The 15,703-nt window shown below is 35.5% G+C and overlaps 1 protein-coding gene across 3 annotated transcripts in view; it reads left to right on the top strand.

Annotated features, from left to right (window-relative positions):
- The window catches only part of MTHFD2L (methylenetetrahydrofolate dehydrogenase (NADP+ dependent) 2 like), a 139,960-nt gene that overhangs the window by 33,915 nt on the left and 90,342 nt on the right, over nt 1-15,703 (top strand). For all 3 annotated transcript variants that reach the window (XM_082653254.1, XM_082653251.1, XM_082653252.1), the window contains 2 exons: nt 10,536-10,688; nt 12,095-12,202. In XM_082653254.1, coding sequence (XP_082509380.1) covers nt 10,536-10,688; nt 12,095-12,202 — 261 coding nt within the window. The remainder of the gene's footprint in view (nt 1-10,535; nt 10,689-12,094; nt 12,203-15,703) is intronic.

Here is a 15,703-nt window from a genome sequence, read left to right as displayed (position 1 = left end):
CAATGGACTATTACCCAGCAGTAAAAAAAGGAATGAAATATTGATGCAAACTCCAGCTTGGGTGAATATCAAGATAATTATGCTGAGTGAAATTATCCATACAAATAAGAGTACGTACTCTGTGGTTCTATTTATATAAAATTTTATGTAATACAAACCGATGTATAGCGACAGAAAGCAGATCAGTGGTTATTAGTCTGCTTGGGCTGCTATACCAAAATATCATAGACTGGCTGCCTTAAATAACAAAAATTTATTTTCTCACAGTTCTGGAGCCTGTCTGAGATCAGGGTGCCAGCATGGTCGGGTTGGTGAGAGCTTTCTTCCTGGCTTTCAGACAGACAACCCCTTCTTTCTGTGTCTGCACATGGCAGAGAGAGCAAGCTCTCTGGTGTCTCTTCTTATAAGGGCACTAATCCCATCATGAGGGCCCCACCCTGATGACTTCATGTAAACCTAAGTACATATCATTACATTAGGGGTTGGGGGATTCAACATATGAATTTTAGGGGGACACAATTCAGCCCATAGCAAGTGGTTACAAGTATTTGGAGGTGAGGGGACAGGAAAGGGAGAGAGGAAGGGATGAGGAAAAGGGGCCTGTGGAAACTTTTCAGGGTGGTGTATATGTTCATTATGTTGATTGTGGTGATGGTTTCACAAGTATATACATATGTCAAAGCCTATCAAATTGTACACTTTAAATACGTGCAGTCTATTATATTCAAATATTCTTAAATAAAGCTGTTTAAAAAAATCTATTAGGAATACAAATAAATGCAATAAAACTGTATGGAAAGGAAGTCAAGGGAATGATAAGCACAGGATGCAGGATGAAGTTTACCTAAGGCTGGAGCAGGAAATGAGGTGGGTTCATGGGCGAAATATATGATTAAATATAGACTATTGTCAAGTCCATAACTTTTGTTTGGGGTGGTGGATTTGCATATATCTAGCTTATTATGAAAAATAATTAATAATTTAAAATTCGATTGTGCTTGGACTAACATTGAGATTGTGTCACAATCCATTCAACGAATTTATGCATTTAGGGTTTATGCAGAGAAAAAGGTCCAGATTTTAAACAATATTTTATTCAAATCCTTTCTAACATGATTTTAGTGTTAACATAGATACAAAGGCATCCCCACAATATCATTTATCTACTTAAAAAATTTTTCTCATAGGTAACATTTCTATCAGAGAATTTATGTGGGGATGTGGGGGAACAAAATGGAAAATTCTCCTGCTGTGGTTTATGAAAACCACATGATGGCAGCATCAGGCAAGCAGTGATTTAAAAAAAAAAAAAAGTTTAATGATTTATACTGAAAGCTGAGTAAATCATTTTGATATGATTTACCTATCAGTGGGATTGGTAGGTCCCTGTAGCCATATGTGTCTCTTCCTATTCATTTCCAGATGGAAACCATCCCAAGAGTTATTTTAGTTACTCAGATCTATATAATTACGTCTTTTTGAGCAGTTGCTATCATAAACATACTATATCATGTAACTTGAGATTATTTACTTTTCAAAGTATCTTCAAAATCTGGAATTTCTTGGATCAACAATAGTTACTTCTTTTCTTTTTCATATTTTTCTCTTTTCTTTATCATGATATCTTCATGTATTTTTGAGTGCGTTCAGCTTTGATAAAGAATTTACCAAAATCAAAAGGCTCTTTGAAACATCTGGGTATTTCTTTGTAGAAAGTCTTTCAAGAGAAGTATTTGTATTATTGCTCTCTGACGCTCTTTGTTCATTTACCAGTTCAAAAAATATTTACCTAGAATCCAATCTATTCCTATATATGTGTCTGTGATAGTCACTAGGGGAAAGGGGTAGTTAGAAAACAATTTGAGACTCACTGTCCTTGAGAAGTTTGCAAGCAAGTCCCTAAAACACAGCATCTCTTCTTTTCCCTTTTGTGTGAAAGAAGCTCATCAGAATAGACATGCTCACTTATCCAACTGTTTCCTCTATGGAATAGACACTGCTTCAAGTTTAGTACAATGTATTTGACAGAAGTCACAGTGTATAGTGTCTGGGAATCCAAGGGCTTAATAAACAGGGTGTCTTCAACACTACTTCTGAAAAATAAGGCAATTTTTGGATCTCCATGTACTCTTCATATGACTCAAGAAACTCTAAGGGCCAAAGGTAGCAACCTTCGCGTGATGTGTAGGTTCCCACTTCATTAACTTTTTTTAATAGCCTATGAAGTAAGCCTGCCTAGGGATGTCCTTGTAGTTTCGTGACTAAAGGAGAAAGAGGCTAAGGAAGGGTAAAGGGCCAGATCCACCCCTTTCTGACCTAGAGAACACCTCCCACTCCACCTCCAAGCTCTATTTTCTCAGGTTTGGGGGTCGAGTAATACAGTGAGATAATAGTCACTTCCCATTCCCTTTTTGTCCTTGATGATGAAACAGTTCTAAAATGATATTGGGTAAGTGGTAAGACCTGATAAGTATTTTCTGTCTTGAAACATTGATGTAGAACCCAGAGGGTGTAACTTATGTATTGAGTTGAGTGAACAGTGAACACAGTGAACACAGCTTCCAAAAGTATATCTCTCATTTACTCCTAGAAAATAATTAACTCATTAAGAGGCTGCAGCTAAATGATTTGATTAGGCAGATCTTTATTTCTTTAGAATGTAAGCTCCAGAGGTTAATAATTTTGTTTGTTTGGTTAACTTATATATCCTAAACCCTTAGAACAGTGCAAAGCACATGGTAGACAATAAATATTTAAATATTATAAATACATAAATATTTATTGAGTGAATAAATGAGTGAATTTTCAGAGGCCTTGTCTACACTTGTTCAGAGTGTGGACTTTAATGTATCAGCATAAAGCTTTGCCTGAGATTTCTTATTTTTCAAGTCTTGAAAGGAAGAAATAAATGAAAAACAAACAGACATGAATCTTTTACATTAAATTTATATCAGAGGATATAAAAGTGCCAAATATCTAATAATGTAGATGCAGCTATTGACAAATCAAAATTTTAATGAAAGCCATTTTGGTTTTCATTGTATTTGAAAAAGACGGATGTCAGAGGTTGTAGAAAGATCAGACATCTTTTCCTCATATTAGTCTATTCTAATTGTCTGCAGGTTTCCACTAATTTGTCTCAGCTTCTTCATTTATAAACCAAGGGTAATTGTAGTCATTTATTCAACAAATTTCCAAGCACTGTGCTTTGTGCTAGGAATACATCAGTGAAAAAAAAAGAAGACAGAAAGTTCTGCCCTTGCTGAGTAGTAGGAGAGACAGACAACAAAAAATAAACACAATAAGTAAGTAATTACTGTATATCTATTAGAAGTTGATATGCTATGGGAAAAAAGAAAGAGCATGGTAAAGAGGATTGGGATGTTCGGGGGATGTTCACGGATGTTATATTTTTATTTTATAGTATTTATTATACAAAGGACATACTAGAATAATGCACATTTTATCACTTGAATAGGGTTTAGCCTTTGACCTCTTAACTACATTGGTTATCTTTCAAACATATGGGGGCTGACTTCTTCCCAACCTTCATGTCTTAGCTTAAATGCCACTGGCTCAGAGAGCCCTTCCCAGCCCTTCCGAAATTTTTAAAATTCTGTTAATCCCTATTTTAGATCTGCTTTTTTCTGTGACAGACAAATAAAGTACTCCAAACATGCACATTTTTCCTTACATTCCCCATCTTCTCTTAGCAGCTAGGCTTCGGACTTCAAAGCGGGGGCAGGCAATTCACCTGGAGATGGAAAAGCAAATGTTTAGTAGACAAATATTTGCTGGACCATGAAGAGATAGTGGGGCACAGAGTGGACTCTGATTTCTAGGTCCTGCCTAGAGTTTCCCCCAGCAACCTAGCCCATATTCTTTGCAGATTATCTCTGGTGATATCTCTATTCTGGGAACAGTTCTTTTATCTAAATTCTTTAGGCAGCTAAGGGGGAGGTAAAATGAAATCCATGCCAAAGAGACACATTTTTGTGTGGCAAATTTTCTCCTTCACAGTATGAAGTAGGGATTGTGGCTCAGTTTGGTTTTTTTCTATATGGCTATCAAATTGTTCAAGTATTAATTGCTGAAAAGACTTTCTTTTTCCCATTGAATTGCTTTTGGCAACTTTGTAAAAAGTCAAATAACTGTATAAGTGTTAGTCTAAAGTTGGGCTTTCTATTCTGTTCCATTGATCTACTTGTCTATCCCTACACTAGCACTACACTGTCTTGATTACTGTAGCTTTGTAGCAAGTCTTAAAGTCAAGTATTGTAAGTCCTTTTTGCTCATTTTCAAGATTTCTTTAGATATTCTAAGTCCTTTGCATAGCCATACAAATTTTAGAATCAGTTTGTCAACTTCTACCAAAAATACCTCATAGGACTGTGGTTGAGATTACATTGAATCTATAGGTCAAATTGGAAGAATTGACATCTTAATATTATTGAGTCTTCCAATCCATGAATATGGTACACCCTCCATTTATTTAGGTCATCTGTCAGCAACATTTTGTAGTTTTCATTATAAAAATCATGCCCCCAATTTTAAAATTTACTCCTAAGAATTTTCTGATCTGTGAGTTTTTGTAAATAGAATTATTTAAATTTCATTTTTTAGTATTTGCTGCTTCTATACGGAAATACAATTGATTTCTTTTGTATATTGACTTGGTATTCTGTGATCTTGCTAAATTCACTTTATTTATTTTTTGTTTTGTTGTTTTGTATATTCTTTAGAATATTCTGCATAAACAACCATTAGAGTGGCTAGAGAGTTTTACTTCTTCCTTTCTGATCTTTAGAACTCTTTATTTTCCTTATTACACCAGCTAGGATCTCCAATAAAATGCTGAATAGAAATGGTGGGGGTGGACACCCTTGCCACCTTCTGATCTTGGGGAAAAGGTTCAGTATTCCATTATTAAGTATAATGTTAACTGTAAATTTTTTTTGTGTGTGTGAATGCGTCATATTGAGGACTTCAAGCTTTGCTTTGCCCTTGGTGAGCCACAACTGCATTCTGTTTAGTTCTCTTAGTGTTAGATGGGCTGCTTGGAGTTTGCCTCTTGTGTGTGTTGTTCAGGGGTCAGTCAGAGATTTGGGAAGAATTTATAGACACAAGTTGAGTCTCCCCTCTGTGGTTTTCTCTTTTCCTGGGTATATCCCTTCAATTTCCAGTTTCTGTAGTAGCCCCAAACTTTGTCCTTTGATTCCTCAAGCAAGTAAGACTGCAGATTTCTATCCAAATTCTAACTGTCCTTTGTCTAGAAAAACCTCCAAAATGGAAACACTTACAGTGATATTCCTTTCAGATGTCCATTCTCTTCCAAATCTCTCTGCTTCTAGTAACTCTCCAGTGTCAGATAGCTGTGTTTTTATTTTTTAATTTAAAAATTTTACATTCCATTTACAGTTATTACAAAATATTGGCTATATTCTCTGTATTGTATGATACATCCTTGATACTTCTATTTTAATATAATTTCTCCAATGTTTACAGTTGTTTCCTGTGAGAAGTTTGGTCCAATGTAAACAACTTCAACATTATCAGACATGGAACTTACATTTTAAAATAATGTGGTCGAAATAGTCCTTACAGAGAATGTGGAAATTAAGCAAAGATTTCAAAGAAGAGAGGGATTTAGCCAAAGTGGCAGGTTTTTTTGAAAAGCCTCCAGGCAGACACAAGAGCAATAACCAAGGTGGGAAATACCTGATATGTTAGAGGAATAGCAAGAAGAGCAGGGTTTTCAGGAAAAGAGTGGTGTAAGCAGACATGCATTTGAGAACAGTATGGAGGTTCCTTAAAAAACTAAAAATTGGGCTTCCCTGGTGGCGCAGTGGTTGAGAGTCCACCTGCCGATGCAGGGGACGCGGGTTTGTGCCCCGGTCTGGGAGGATCCCACATGCCGCGGAGCGGCTGGGCCCGTGAGCCATGGCCACTGAGCCTGCGCATCCGGAGCCTGTGCTCCGCAACGGGAGAGGCCACAACAGTGAGAGGCCCGCGTACCACAAAAAAAAAAAAAAAAAAAAAAAAAACCCTAAAAATAGAACTACCATATGACCCAGCAATCCCACTACTGGGCATATACCCTGAGAAAACCATAATTCAAAAAGAGACATGTACCCCAATGTTCATTGCAGCACTGTTTACAATAGCCAGGACATGGAATCAACCTAAATGTCCATCAACAGATGTATGGATAAAGAAGATGTGGTACACATATTCGATGGAATATTATTCAGCCATAAAAAGGAATGAAATTGAGTTATTTGTAGTGAGTTGGATGGACCTAGCTTATGTCATACAGAGTGAAGTAAGTCAGAAAGAGAAAAACAAATACCGTATGCTGATGCATATATATGGAATCTAAAAAAGTGGTACTGATGAACCTAGTGGCAGGACAGGAATAAAGACACAGACGTAGAGAACACAGACTTGAAGACATGGGCGGGGGGAGCAGGGAAGGGGAAGCTGGGATGAGGTGAGAGAGTGGCATGGACATATATACACTACCAGCTGTAAAATGGATGGCTAGTGGGAAGCTGCTGCAGAGCACAGGGAGATCAACTCGATGCTTTGTGATGACCCAGAGGGATGGAATAGGGAGGGTGGGAGGGAGGCTCAAGAGGGAGGAGATATGGGGATATGTGTATACATATAGCTGATTCACTTTGTTGTACAGCAGAAACTAACACAACATTGTAAAGCAATTATACACCAATAAAGATGTGGGAAAAAAATAACCTCTGCTATTTTGTGAATAGATTATATGGATACAAACATAGAAGCAAATAATTAGCTAGGAGAATTAGTTGTTGCAAGAGTTCACAGGAGAGATAATGGCCACTCAAACCAGAGTGGACATGGTGAGGATAGTGAAGGGCTAGATATGTTATGAAGGAAGAACCAAAAGATTTTTCAATTGATTGGATGTTGCGTGTGAAAGAAAGTGAGGTGTTCAGAATGTCTCCACGTTTTTCTGGCAAGTAAGGATGATTTCTGTATAACACAGAAGGATGGAATTGCCATCAACTGAGTTGGAGAAGGCTATGGGTGAATCAGTTTAATAAGACAAAGTCTGTGCCCTAAAAGGCTCACACTCGTAAGTAAGAGAGATACTTAACCAACGTGATCAACTAACTGAAGTAATGTGGTAAGTGCTTTTTACAGTAGTTCTATGGGGACCAGAAGAGATAAAAATTATCATTTCACTTTGTGATGAGGGAACAGCTGAGAAGGGATCAATATATTGAAGAATAAATAGGATGTGAAACAACAGGGAGGAAGGAATTAGTAATGGAAAAATAATCATGAGCAAGAACGTAGAAATGCAAAAATTAATGTTAAGGGCTTGGGAATGGGACAGATTGGTGTGAATTGAGGTAAGGATGTGTCATAATGATGGTAGGGAAAGGGATGGGGCACTTGGAGGGAGGGAAGTATAGGACAAAAGATATAATCAAGCTAAAGAACATATTTGCTCATGAGCTTGCCCTTACCCAACAGGCATTGGGGAAGTGGAAAGAGGTACTTTTGAACAGTAACGTGAAAATCCTTGGATGGACAATAAACCAGTAATTTGTTTGTTTTCTTTTTGTTGTTGTTGTTACTTATCCAAAGACAATTAAACATATTATAAATAAATCACAGAAATATATATTCAACGTTGTAGTTCTAAAGTGTGGTACCTAAAGACATTCCCTGAGCTGTTCTATTGCATTATTATGAATTCAATTTGATGATTTTTTTTCCTGGCATGATTTAATGACTTCTCATAATATTAAATAGATGGGAAAAACACACACTCACAAAGTGAATAATGCCAGTTTTCCCGTTCATTTGGATAAGGTATTAAGTGATTAGTTGTTTGCCAATGTATTCTATGAATCAAAAATGTTTTATAACCATTGTAAAAAAATTAATGCTTTTGAGGCTCATGATTGTTTCTTCTTTTCAAGTCATGGGCCCCAGGGATGAGACATCAGGGGACTTTCAGTAGCAGTCAGTTAAAAGCATGAAATGTATTTATTTCTCTTACTCATTTAACAAAAGGTGCTATAAAACGTTTGATGCTGTTTTGCATGTATTTAGATACTTGTTAGTTAATCCAAAAATACTGTTGTTTTTGGAGGTCTAGAAGAAACAGTGCATTCCTTGGGATATTTTAGGATGATCAAAATGTCTTGATTAGAAGAGGCAGGGGCCCTTGCTGATATTAATTGTTGAGTGGTATTTAAGATTGATTAATATTTATGATTTCTGTATAACACAGAAAGAAAAACTGGTTTTAGGACAAACGGATGTGGATTTTAATTCTGGATCCCTCTTCTAAGTAGTAGTTTGAGATTGGCTGAGTCTCAAAATCTTTCAGTTTCATCTTTAAAATGAAGATAATACCTTTTCTATCTTAGCCCTCAGTAACTATGAAGACCAAAGGGGAAACCTGTGTGATGGTAACATGAACATTATAAAGCACTCTTTAAATGTAAGATATACTAACTCCTATTATTTCCATACACTGTAGATTACATAATGAAAGGTACATCTTTCCTGGCAAAGGATGTATGTGAGATTTAATCCACTCCTGAGATAACATAGAGTTACATAAAAGTGATGTATGAATTGGTGTCCTTGATTTTTATGATCCTAACATTTTTAATCTACTCATATAGGTTTTTTCCTTTTAGATTAAATAGTAAGCACATTAATAATCAGTTTTCATGTGTTCACTACATCACACCTTTTATATGTCCACACATCTGTCTTTTAAACAAAAATTACTTAATTAAGATAAAATTGTTCTGAAATGAAGATCTGGGTTGAAGTTTTAAGAAATACATTAGAGGATAGGTCTATAGTTGCCAGTTTCTAGTGCTTGCCCCCAAATTTTCAGATGCTTACATTTCTTCCTGAGTATTTCAGCTATTGTGTGAGATGAATTGTTCATTACAAGTTAATGTTATTTTTAGTGAGTAAAACAGCACAGACCAGTAGACTGCGAAATTCAATGTAGTTCAGACTTATTTGGTAAGAGGATGGCTCTCAAAATCTACAAAAGAACCTTTGTTGAATTCTTTCAATACATTATTGGCCCATACATACAGTAGCCAATTTTGAATTTAGAAATGAACTAATTTAAGCCATAACTCAATAATGGAGTGTTCAATTACAGTTATTTCTTTTTTTATTTACAAAGCTTTTGATTTTGTTGTAAGAAATATCCATGGCATGAAGCGTCTGCATGAGTGGTAGGTGTCTAAAAACTGAATCATCACCATCATCATCATCATAATCAACCAGATTTAAAAAGGAACCACTATTTTTGTCCTCAAATAGTAAGTTAAATATGTAATTCTAAAAAAAATTTTTGCTAGAACTTGTATAATCATCTTCTATCTTCAGAGAAAACAGATGGAGGCTTACTCTGGTAGGACATTATAGAATGAATACAATTATTGAAAGTGACAAACTAGTCATTGGAGAGATATTCCAAAGACCCAATTTCTAATTGAATATGATTCATATTATGACTTTTATATATGTAAATGATTTGGTAGCCTAGTAATGGCAAATTGGATCTATTTAAAGTAAGATGGCAGTAGTGTCACTTTTAGGATATAAAATATCTGAGACATAAGACATGTCTCTTTTGAAAACTGTTTGAACTTGGGCTTTGATAATGTTTTAAAAAATTATTTCTAAATGGCATTCATTGTGTAATACATAAGGAAACTTTTCTGTAGCAAATATACCTTTATTTTAGTATTTTAGGAATGTGGGTTAATTGTTGGATTTAGGATACCCTAAGCTACTCTGCATAGAGTAGTATTAAGAGCCTATTTTATATTTCTATACTTATTACTTTTCAAAATGAGATGATTGGCATCTCGTATCTCATTTGATTAGTTCATTACTCAAGTTATGTTCTTTTCCTTTCATAAAGGAAACCATAATGATATTTTGGATTTCAATGTAATAATGCTTCAGGGAAATGATGTGTGTGGTACGTGTGTGTGTGTGTGTGTGTGTGTGTGTGTGTGTGTTTGCTTTTCTATTATGTCATTTGGGAGGAAGCTAGGCATTAATGATGTCATGGCTATTTTTAACACTAACAAAGCCCTTTTAATCTGTAATGCTAACAATATTCAACAGAAGCCTATTCGTGGAACTATCTTGTATAGGAAAAACATACATTTAAATATGCAAACTTATAGAGGCAAAGCCTTATCATCTGACTGTTCCCAGATCTCATTGGTATTGTTTGATTTCACAGATTTTTCCCTTTTACCAGGCCAGCCACTTCTGGCCCTGTACTTGCATATACTCTTACAGCAGTTAATTACAGCCATTGGTCAAGAGCAGTTTGGCTTACTATTTTCATGGCAATAAAAGGAATAGAGTAATGATTTTATATCTTAACTAAAGCTGAACCATAAGTGATGTGACTATAGGCCCTCCAATTTAATTTTCCAGACTTGCAAATAGATAACAATTGTAAAACTAAATCAATTTTATTTACTTTTCAGACCACGTGGATGAGCGGACAGTATGCAATGGAATTGCCCCGGAAAAAGACGTAGATGGATTTCATATTATTAACATTGGAAGGCTATGCCTGGATCAGCATTCTCTCATACCTGCCACTGCTAGTGCTGTTTGGGAAATTATCAAACGAACAGGTTGGTCTATGGGACATGGGTGCTAAGTACCAAAATGAGCATTTTCACATTGTCTTGAAAGAGAGTGAAAGAAAATAAGCATTAAACTTCAATCTACAGGAATATACAAAGTTACAGAAGTCAAAGAATAATCTGAAATAAGATAAAATGAAGAACACATGCCAGATTACAAGAAACTGCTGTTTCACCTTTCAGGGAGTGAATTTTCCAAATAGAAAGTTTATCTCCCTACTGTAAAACTATAAGCTGAAGGTATTTTCATGTACATTTTTCAAAATGTATTATGTTTTTCCTTACCTTTAAAAACAAAATATGCTGGGCTTCCTTGGTGGTGCAATGGTTAAGAATCCGCCTGCCAATGCAGGTGACTCGGGTTCTAGCCCTCCTGGAAGATCCCACATGCCGTGGAGCAACTAAGCCTGTGCACCACAACTACTGAGCCTGCGCTCTATAGCCCGCGAGCCACAACTACTGAAGCCCGTGCTCTAAGAGCCCGTGCTCCGCAACGAGAAGCCACTGCAATGAGAAGCCCCTGCACCACAACGAAGATCCAACGCAACAAAATAAATTTATAAACAAATAAATAAAATAAGTTTATTTTTAAAAAAATGTGCCGAACATTTTGCACCATCTCTAATGAGCTAGGTTTTCATTATAAACACTTGCCCTTGAATTGTGCTCTAAATTCAATAATGCTCTCAAAGACCCTCGATAGTTCTCCTGCCTTCATCACTGTCTCTTACAGTTTTGGCAGCATCTCCTCCTGCTAATCTTCTCTTTTCTAACTGAGGGAGAGAACTTCCAAGGGCAAGCAGATCCTAGAATTATACTCTTAGAATGTTAGTACTTAGAAAAGCCTTAATTCTAATTTTTTCATTTTACTTATGAAGATACTATGCCCCAAAGAGATTAAGTGTGTTAAATCTGTAAGCTTTATCTTTCAGACCTTTCTAAGTCCATAAATTTAGTGCTTCTCTCCTATAGAATAAAGTGCATGAGTTTTGTGAAAAATACTTTTTCCCCCACTTCATTTTGTCCTAGATTTGCTCCAAGTTTGATTGCCAATTAATCTTGACCTTGCACTTTGCTTGCTTTGTGATTAGTGGTTAATATTTTGTCTCCACTCTTCTACACTTCATATGAATTTTAATGTTTAAAACTAATTTAATAGAAGCTTGAAAATGTCTGTGGTTTTTTAATGAGGCCATAATGAGAGGGAACATGACAGATCCAAGAATTATAAAAAGAAATATTTATAAATAGTGAATGTGGGAACATTATAGACAAGCCACAAAATAATTCAAATTAAATTAGAAGTTTTTAAAGAATACTGCAGTTGGCTGTTGAGATGTTTACTTTGCTTCTTGTTGCTTATTCTTCATTTAAACCAAACTCTGTGTTTTAAGGAATTGAAACATTTGGAAAAAATGTGGTTGTGGCTGGAAGATCCAAGAATGCAGGGATGCCCATCGCCATGCTCTTACACACTGATGGAGAGCACGAACGGCCAGGAGGTAGGGGCAACCTGGAGATTCTATGTACTCTTACAGTTTTCTCACTTACAATCATCAAATAAATGTGTTTGAAAATGTGACATAGAATATTTATGGACTTCTGCAAATAAAGAAGCCCATAGAATATTTATGGGCTTCTGCAAATATTTATGGGCTTCTGCAAATATTTATGGGCTTCTGCAAAAAAAAAATAGAATATTTATGGGCTTCTGCAAATTTCCCTTTATTCCCTATCTAATGACATGAGCACCTTGACAATGAATAAAAGAATTACTGGAAAAATGTGGCCCCTTTGTTCCTACTTTATCCTTTGGCTATATATACTTCCTTTATATCATTAAAAATATAGACATTAAGAAGGGTAGCAAGGCTAGATACATAAAAATCACATGTTGATAGATATCTGTATACCCATACACACTACCCCCCTAAAACACACCACCAATATATAGATATGTTTGGTGTTTTTTTTTTTTTTTTTTTTACCATTATTAACCTTGGTGAATTCCAGTTTCCTGATCTCAAATTTTCAAATACAGTTGACTGTTGAACAACACGGGTTTGAACTGCACAAGTCCACATATACATAGATTTTTTTTTTCACTAAATACATACTACAGTACTATATAATCTGTGGTTAGTTGAATCAATGGATGTGGAATCATAAATCCAGGGGCTGACTGTAAAGTTACAGGAGGATTTTTGACTGTGCAGAGGGTGGGTGTCCCAGACCTCCACGTTGTTCAAGGGTCAACTGTACTAATTTTATGATCTTGGTTGACGTAATGCATATGAAATATTTTTTTAAGCCACGAAGCCCTTAGGAAAAAGAAGCCCAATGATAACATATCACTTATATAAAATTACAAATTATTAGAGTTTGAATTGTTTGTGCCTGCCTGGACTTAAGGACTTAAATATTGCAACAAATCAAAATGTGTATGTGGATCATAGTAAACTAGGGCCTGATAATGACTCAAAGAAACTTTAAAAAGCCTTAGTTTTGAAGAGCTTTTTGAAAGGCCAAATCTGGTAATATCAACATAGTTTTCATGGTAACCATCTACAAAGTTGCATCTCTAGCTTAACTATTCACTTCTAACTTAATCTGTTAATGCTCATCTATCTCTTAGGGTATAATAAAGATATTGATTCATATTTACCTTTATTTAATAGTTTCTGTTAAGCAAGGAAAAACAACCAGGAAAATTTACCTAGGTGTACCATTTTTGTTGGAAGATTTTGACCAAGAGCCAAAATAGGCAGTTTTTTCTTCATTTTCTTTTTTTTTCTTTTTTTTTTTTTTAACATCTTTATTGGGGTATAATTGCTTTACAATGGTGTGTTAGCTTCTGCTTTATAACAAAGCGAATCAGTCATACATAAACATATGTTCCCATATGTCTTCCCTGTTGCGTCTCCCTCCCTCCCACCCTCCCTATCCCACCCCTCCAGGCTGTCACAAAGCACCGAGCCAGTATCCCTGTGCCATGCGGCTGCTTCCCACTAGCTATCTACCTTACTACGTTTGTTAGTGTGTATATGCCCATGACTCTCTCTCGCCCTGTCACAGCTCACCCTTCCCCCTCCCCATAACCTCAAGTCTGTTCTCTAGGAGGTCTGCGTCTTTATTCCTGCTTTACCCCTAGGTTCTTCATGACATTTTTTTTCTTAAATTCCATATATATGTGTTAGCATACGGTATTTGTCTTTTTCTTTCTGACTTACTTCACTCTGTATGACAGACTCTAGGTCTATCCACCTCATTACAAATAGCTCAATTTTGTTTCTTTTTATGGCTGAGTAATATTCCATTGTATATATGTGCCACATCTTCTTTATCCATTCATCCGATGACGGGCACTTAGGTTGTTTCCATCTCCGGGCTATTGTAAATAGAGCTGCAATGAACATTTTGGTACATGACTCTTTTTGAATTTTGGTTTTCTCAGGGTATATGCCCAGTAGTGGGATTGCTGGGTCATATGGTAGTTCTATTTGTAGTTTTTTAAGGAACCTCCATACTGTTCTCCATAGTGGCTGAACCAATTCACATTCCCACCAGCAGTGCAAGAGTGTTCCCTTTTCTCCACACCCTCGCCAGCATTTATTGTTTCTAGATTTTTTGATGATGGCCATTCTGACTGGTGTGAGATGATATCTCATTGTAGTTTTGATTTGCATTTCTCTAATGATTAATGATGTTGAGCATTCTTTCATGTGTTTGTTGGCAGTCTGTATATCTTCTTCAACTTATTATTTTCTTATTTCATCAATAACAAAACAAGCAGCACTATGCAGCTCTATTAATTACACAGCACTTTCTCATGAACTATCTTATTTCATTCTCAGTAATTCTGGAATATATTCATATTCACATTTTGCAGCTAAAGGAAGTGAGCTTTAGAGACTTCAGTGACTTACCCAAGGCCATTCAAGGAGGTGGTGTACAAAGCTGGGAGCTGGGTGCTGACTGTCTGGTTAGGAGGATAGACTTGAAGTCAGACCCCTCCCCTGCCAAGCCCTGTATCCTTGGGTAAGTCATTTAATCTGTGTAAGTCTCCACTTCCCTCATTTGTAAAGTGCAGATAATATTAATATCTCCTTCATTGGGTTATTATGAAAATTGAATGAGACTTGTATGTAAAGCACTCTTCACAGTGCCTGACACAGTAAGTTAAGTAAGCCCTTGGTACATGTGAACTGTGACTATTACTGTTATTTCCATTATTATGCTTAAATAATAATCTGTGGCCATACTAACTAAAAAGTTTAGAATAACATAATCCAAGGTCAATGATGTATTTTTCACCTTCATTTGAAATTTTATTTTCTTCTTCTGTAGGTTTTATATTTACTTTTATTTGGATCAAATCTAATCTTTGTTGTAATAATTTGCATAAACATAGAATTTATAAAGTTAATAAAATATTAGATTATAAATATGACATCGTAATATTCCAAAGTTTACTTTACATTGCACTTTTTCTTGTGGATATTAATATATTGTGTGCTAATTTCTTGATAAATTTCAATTTTGAATTATTTGTCTATAAAATACCTAAGTCTAAGTAAGTTAATTTACCTCTTATTTATGCAATTTTAAATTAGATAGTCCTATGTCATAAAACACATTTACTTTATAAATATTTTATACTTTGTGTTACAAAATATTTTCACTTGAATGCATGTTAGAAATTGAACAAAATTGGAATTAGATATAGTACTAGTTACTTAAACGCCAGGTGGTTAAATTTACAGTTATAGTGGCATACAGGTGCCGTTATAATTACAGTATCTAAAAGGTAATAAATTGTATTAAAAATGATGTTGGATAGTTCGCAACATGGGTGGTGTTTATTAATCTCATGCATATTTAATAGGAGTATGGTGACATATATGATTAGTATAATGAATTGTTGAGAGCTGCTTACCGAAGATTTGCAGTCTGTGGGAAAGTTAATATTTCAAATGTCCATGTCTGCTAGAGCAGTAATGATG

The sequence above is a fragment of the Grampus griseus genome, assembly GCF_964374135.1.
Source record: "Grampus griseus genome assembly, chromosome: 4".
Taxonomy (NCBI): domain Eukaryota; kingdom Metazoa; phylum Chordata; class Mammalia; order Artiodactyla; family Delphinidae; genus Grampus; species Grampus griseus.
The sequence above is the reverse complement of the archived record's forward strand: the minus strand, read 5'-3'. Positions and strand labels throughout refer to the sequence as shown.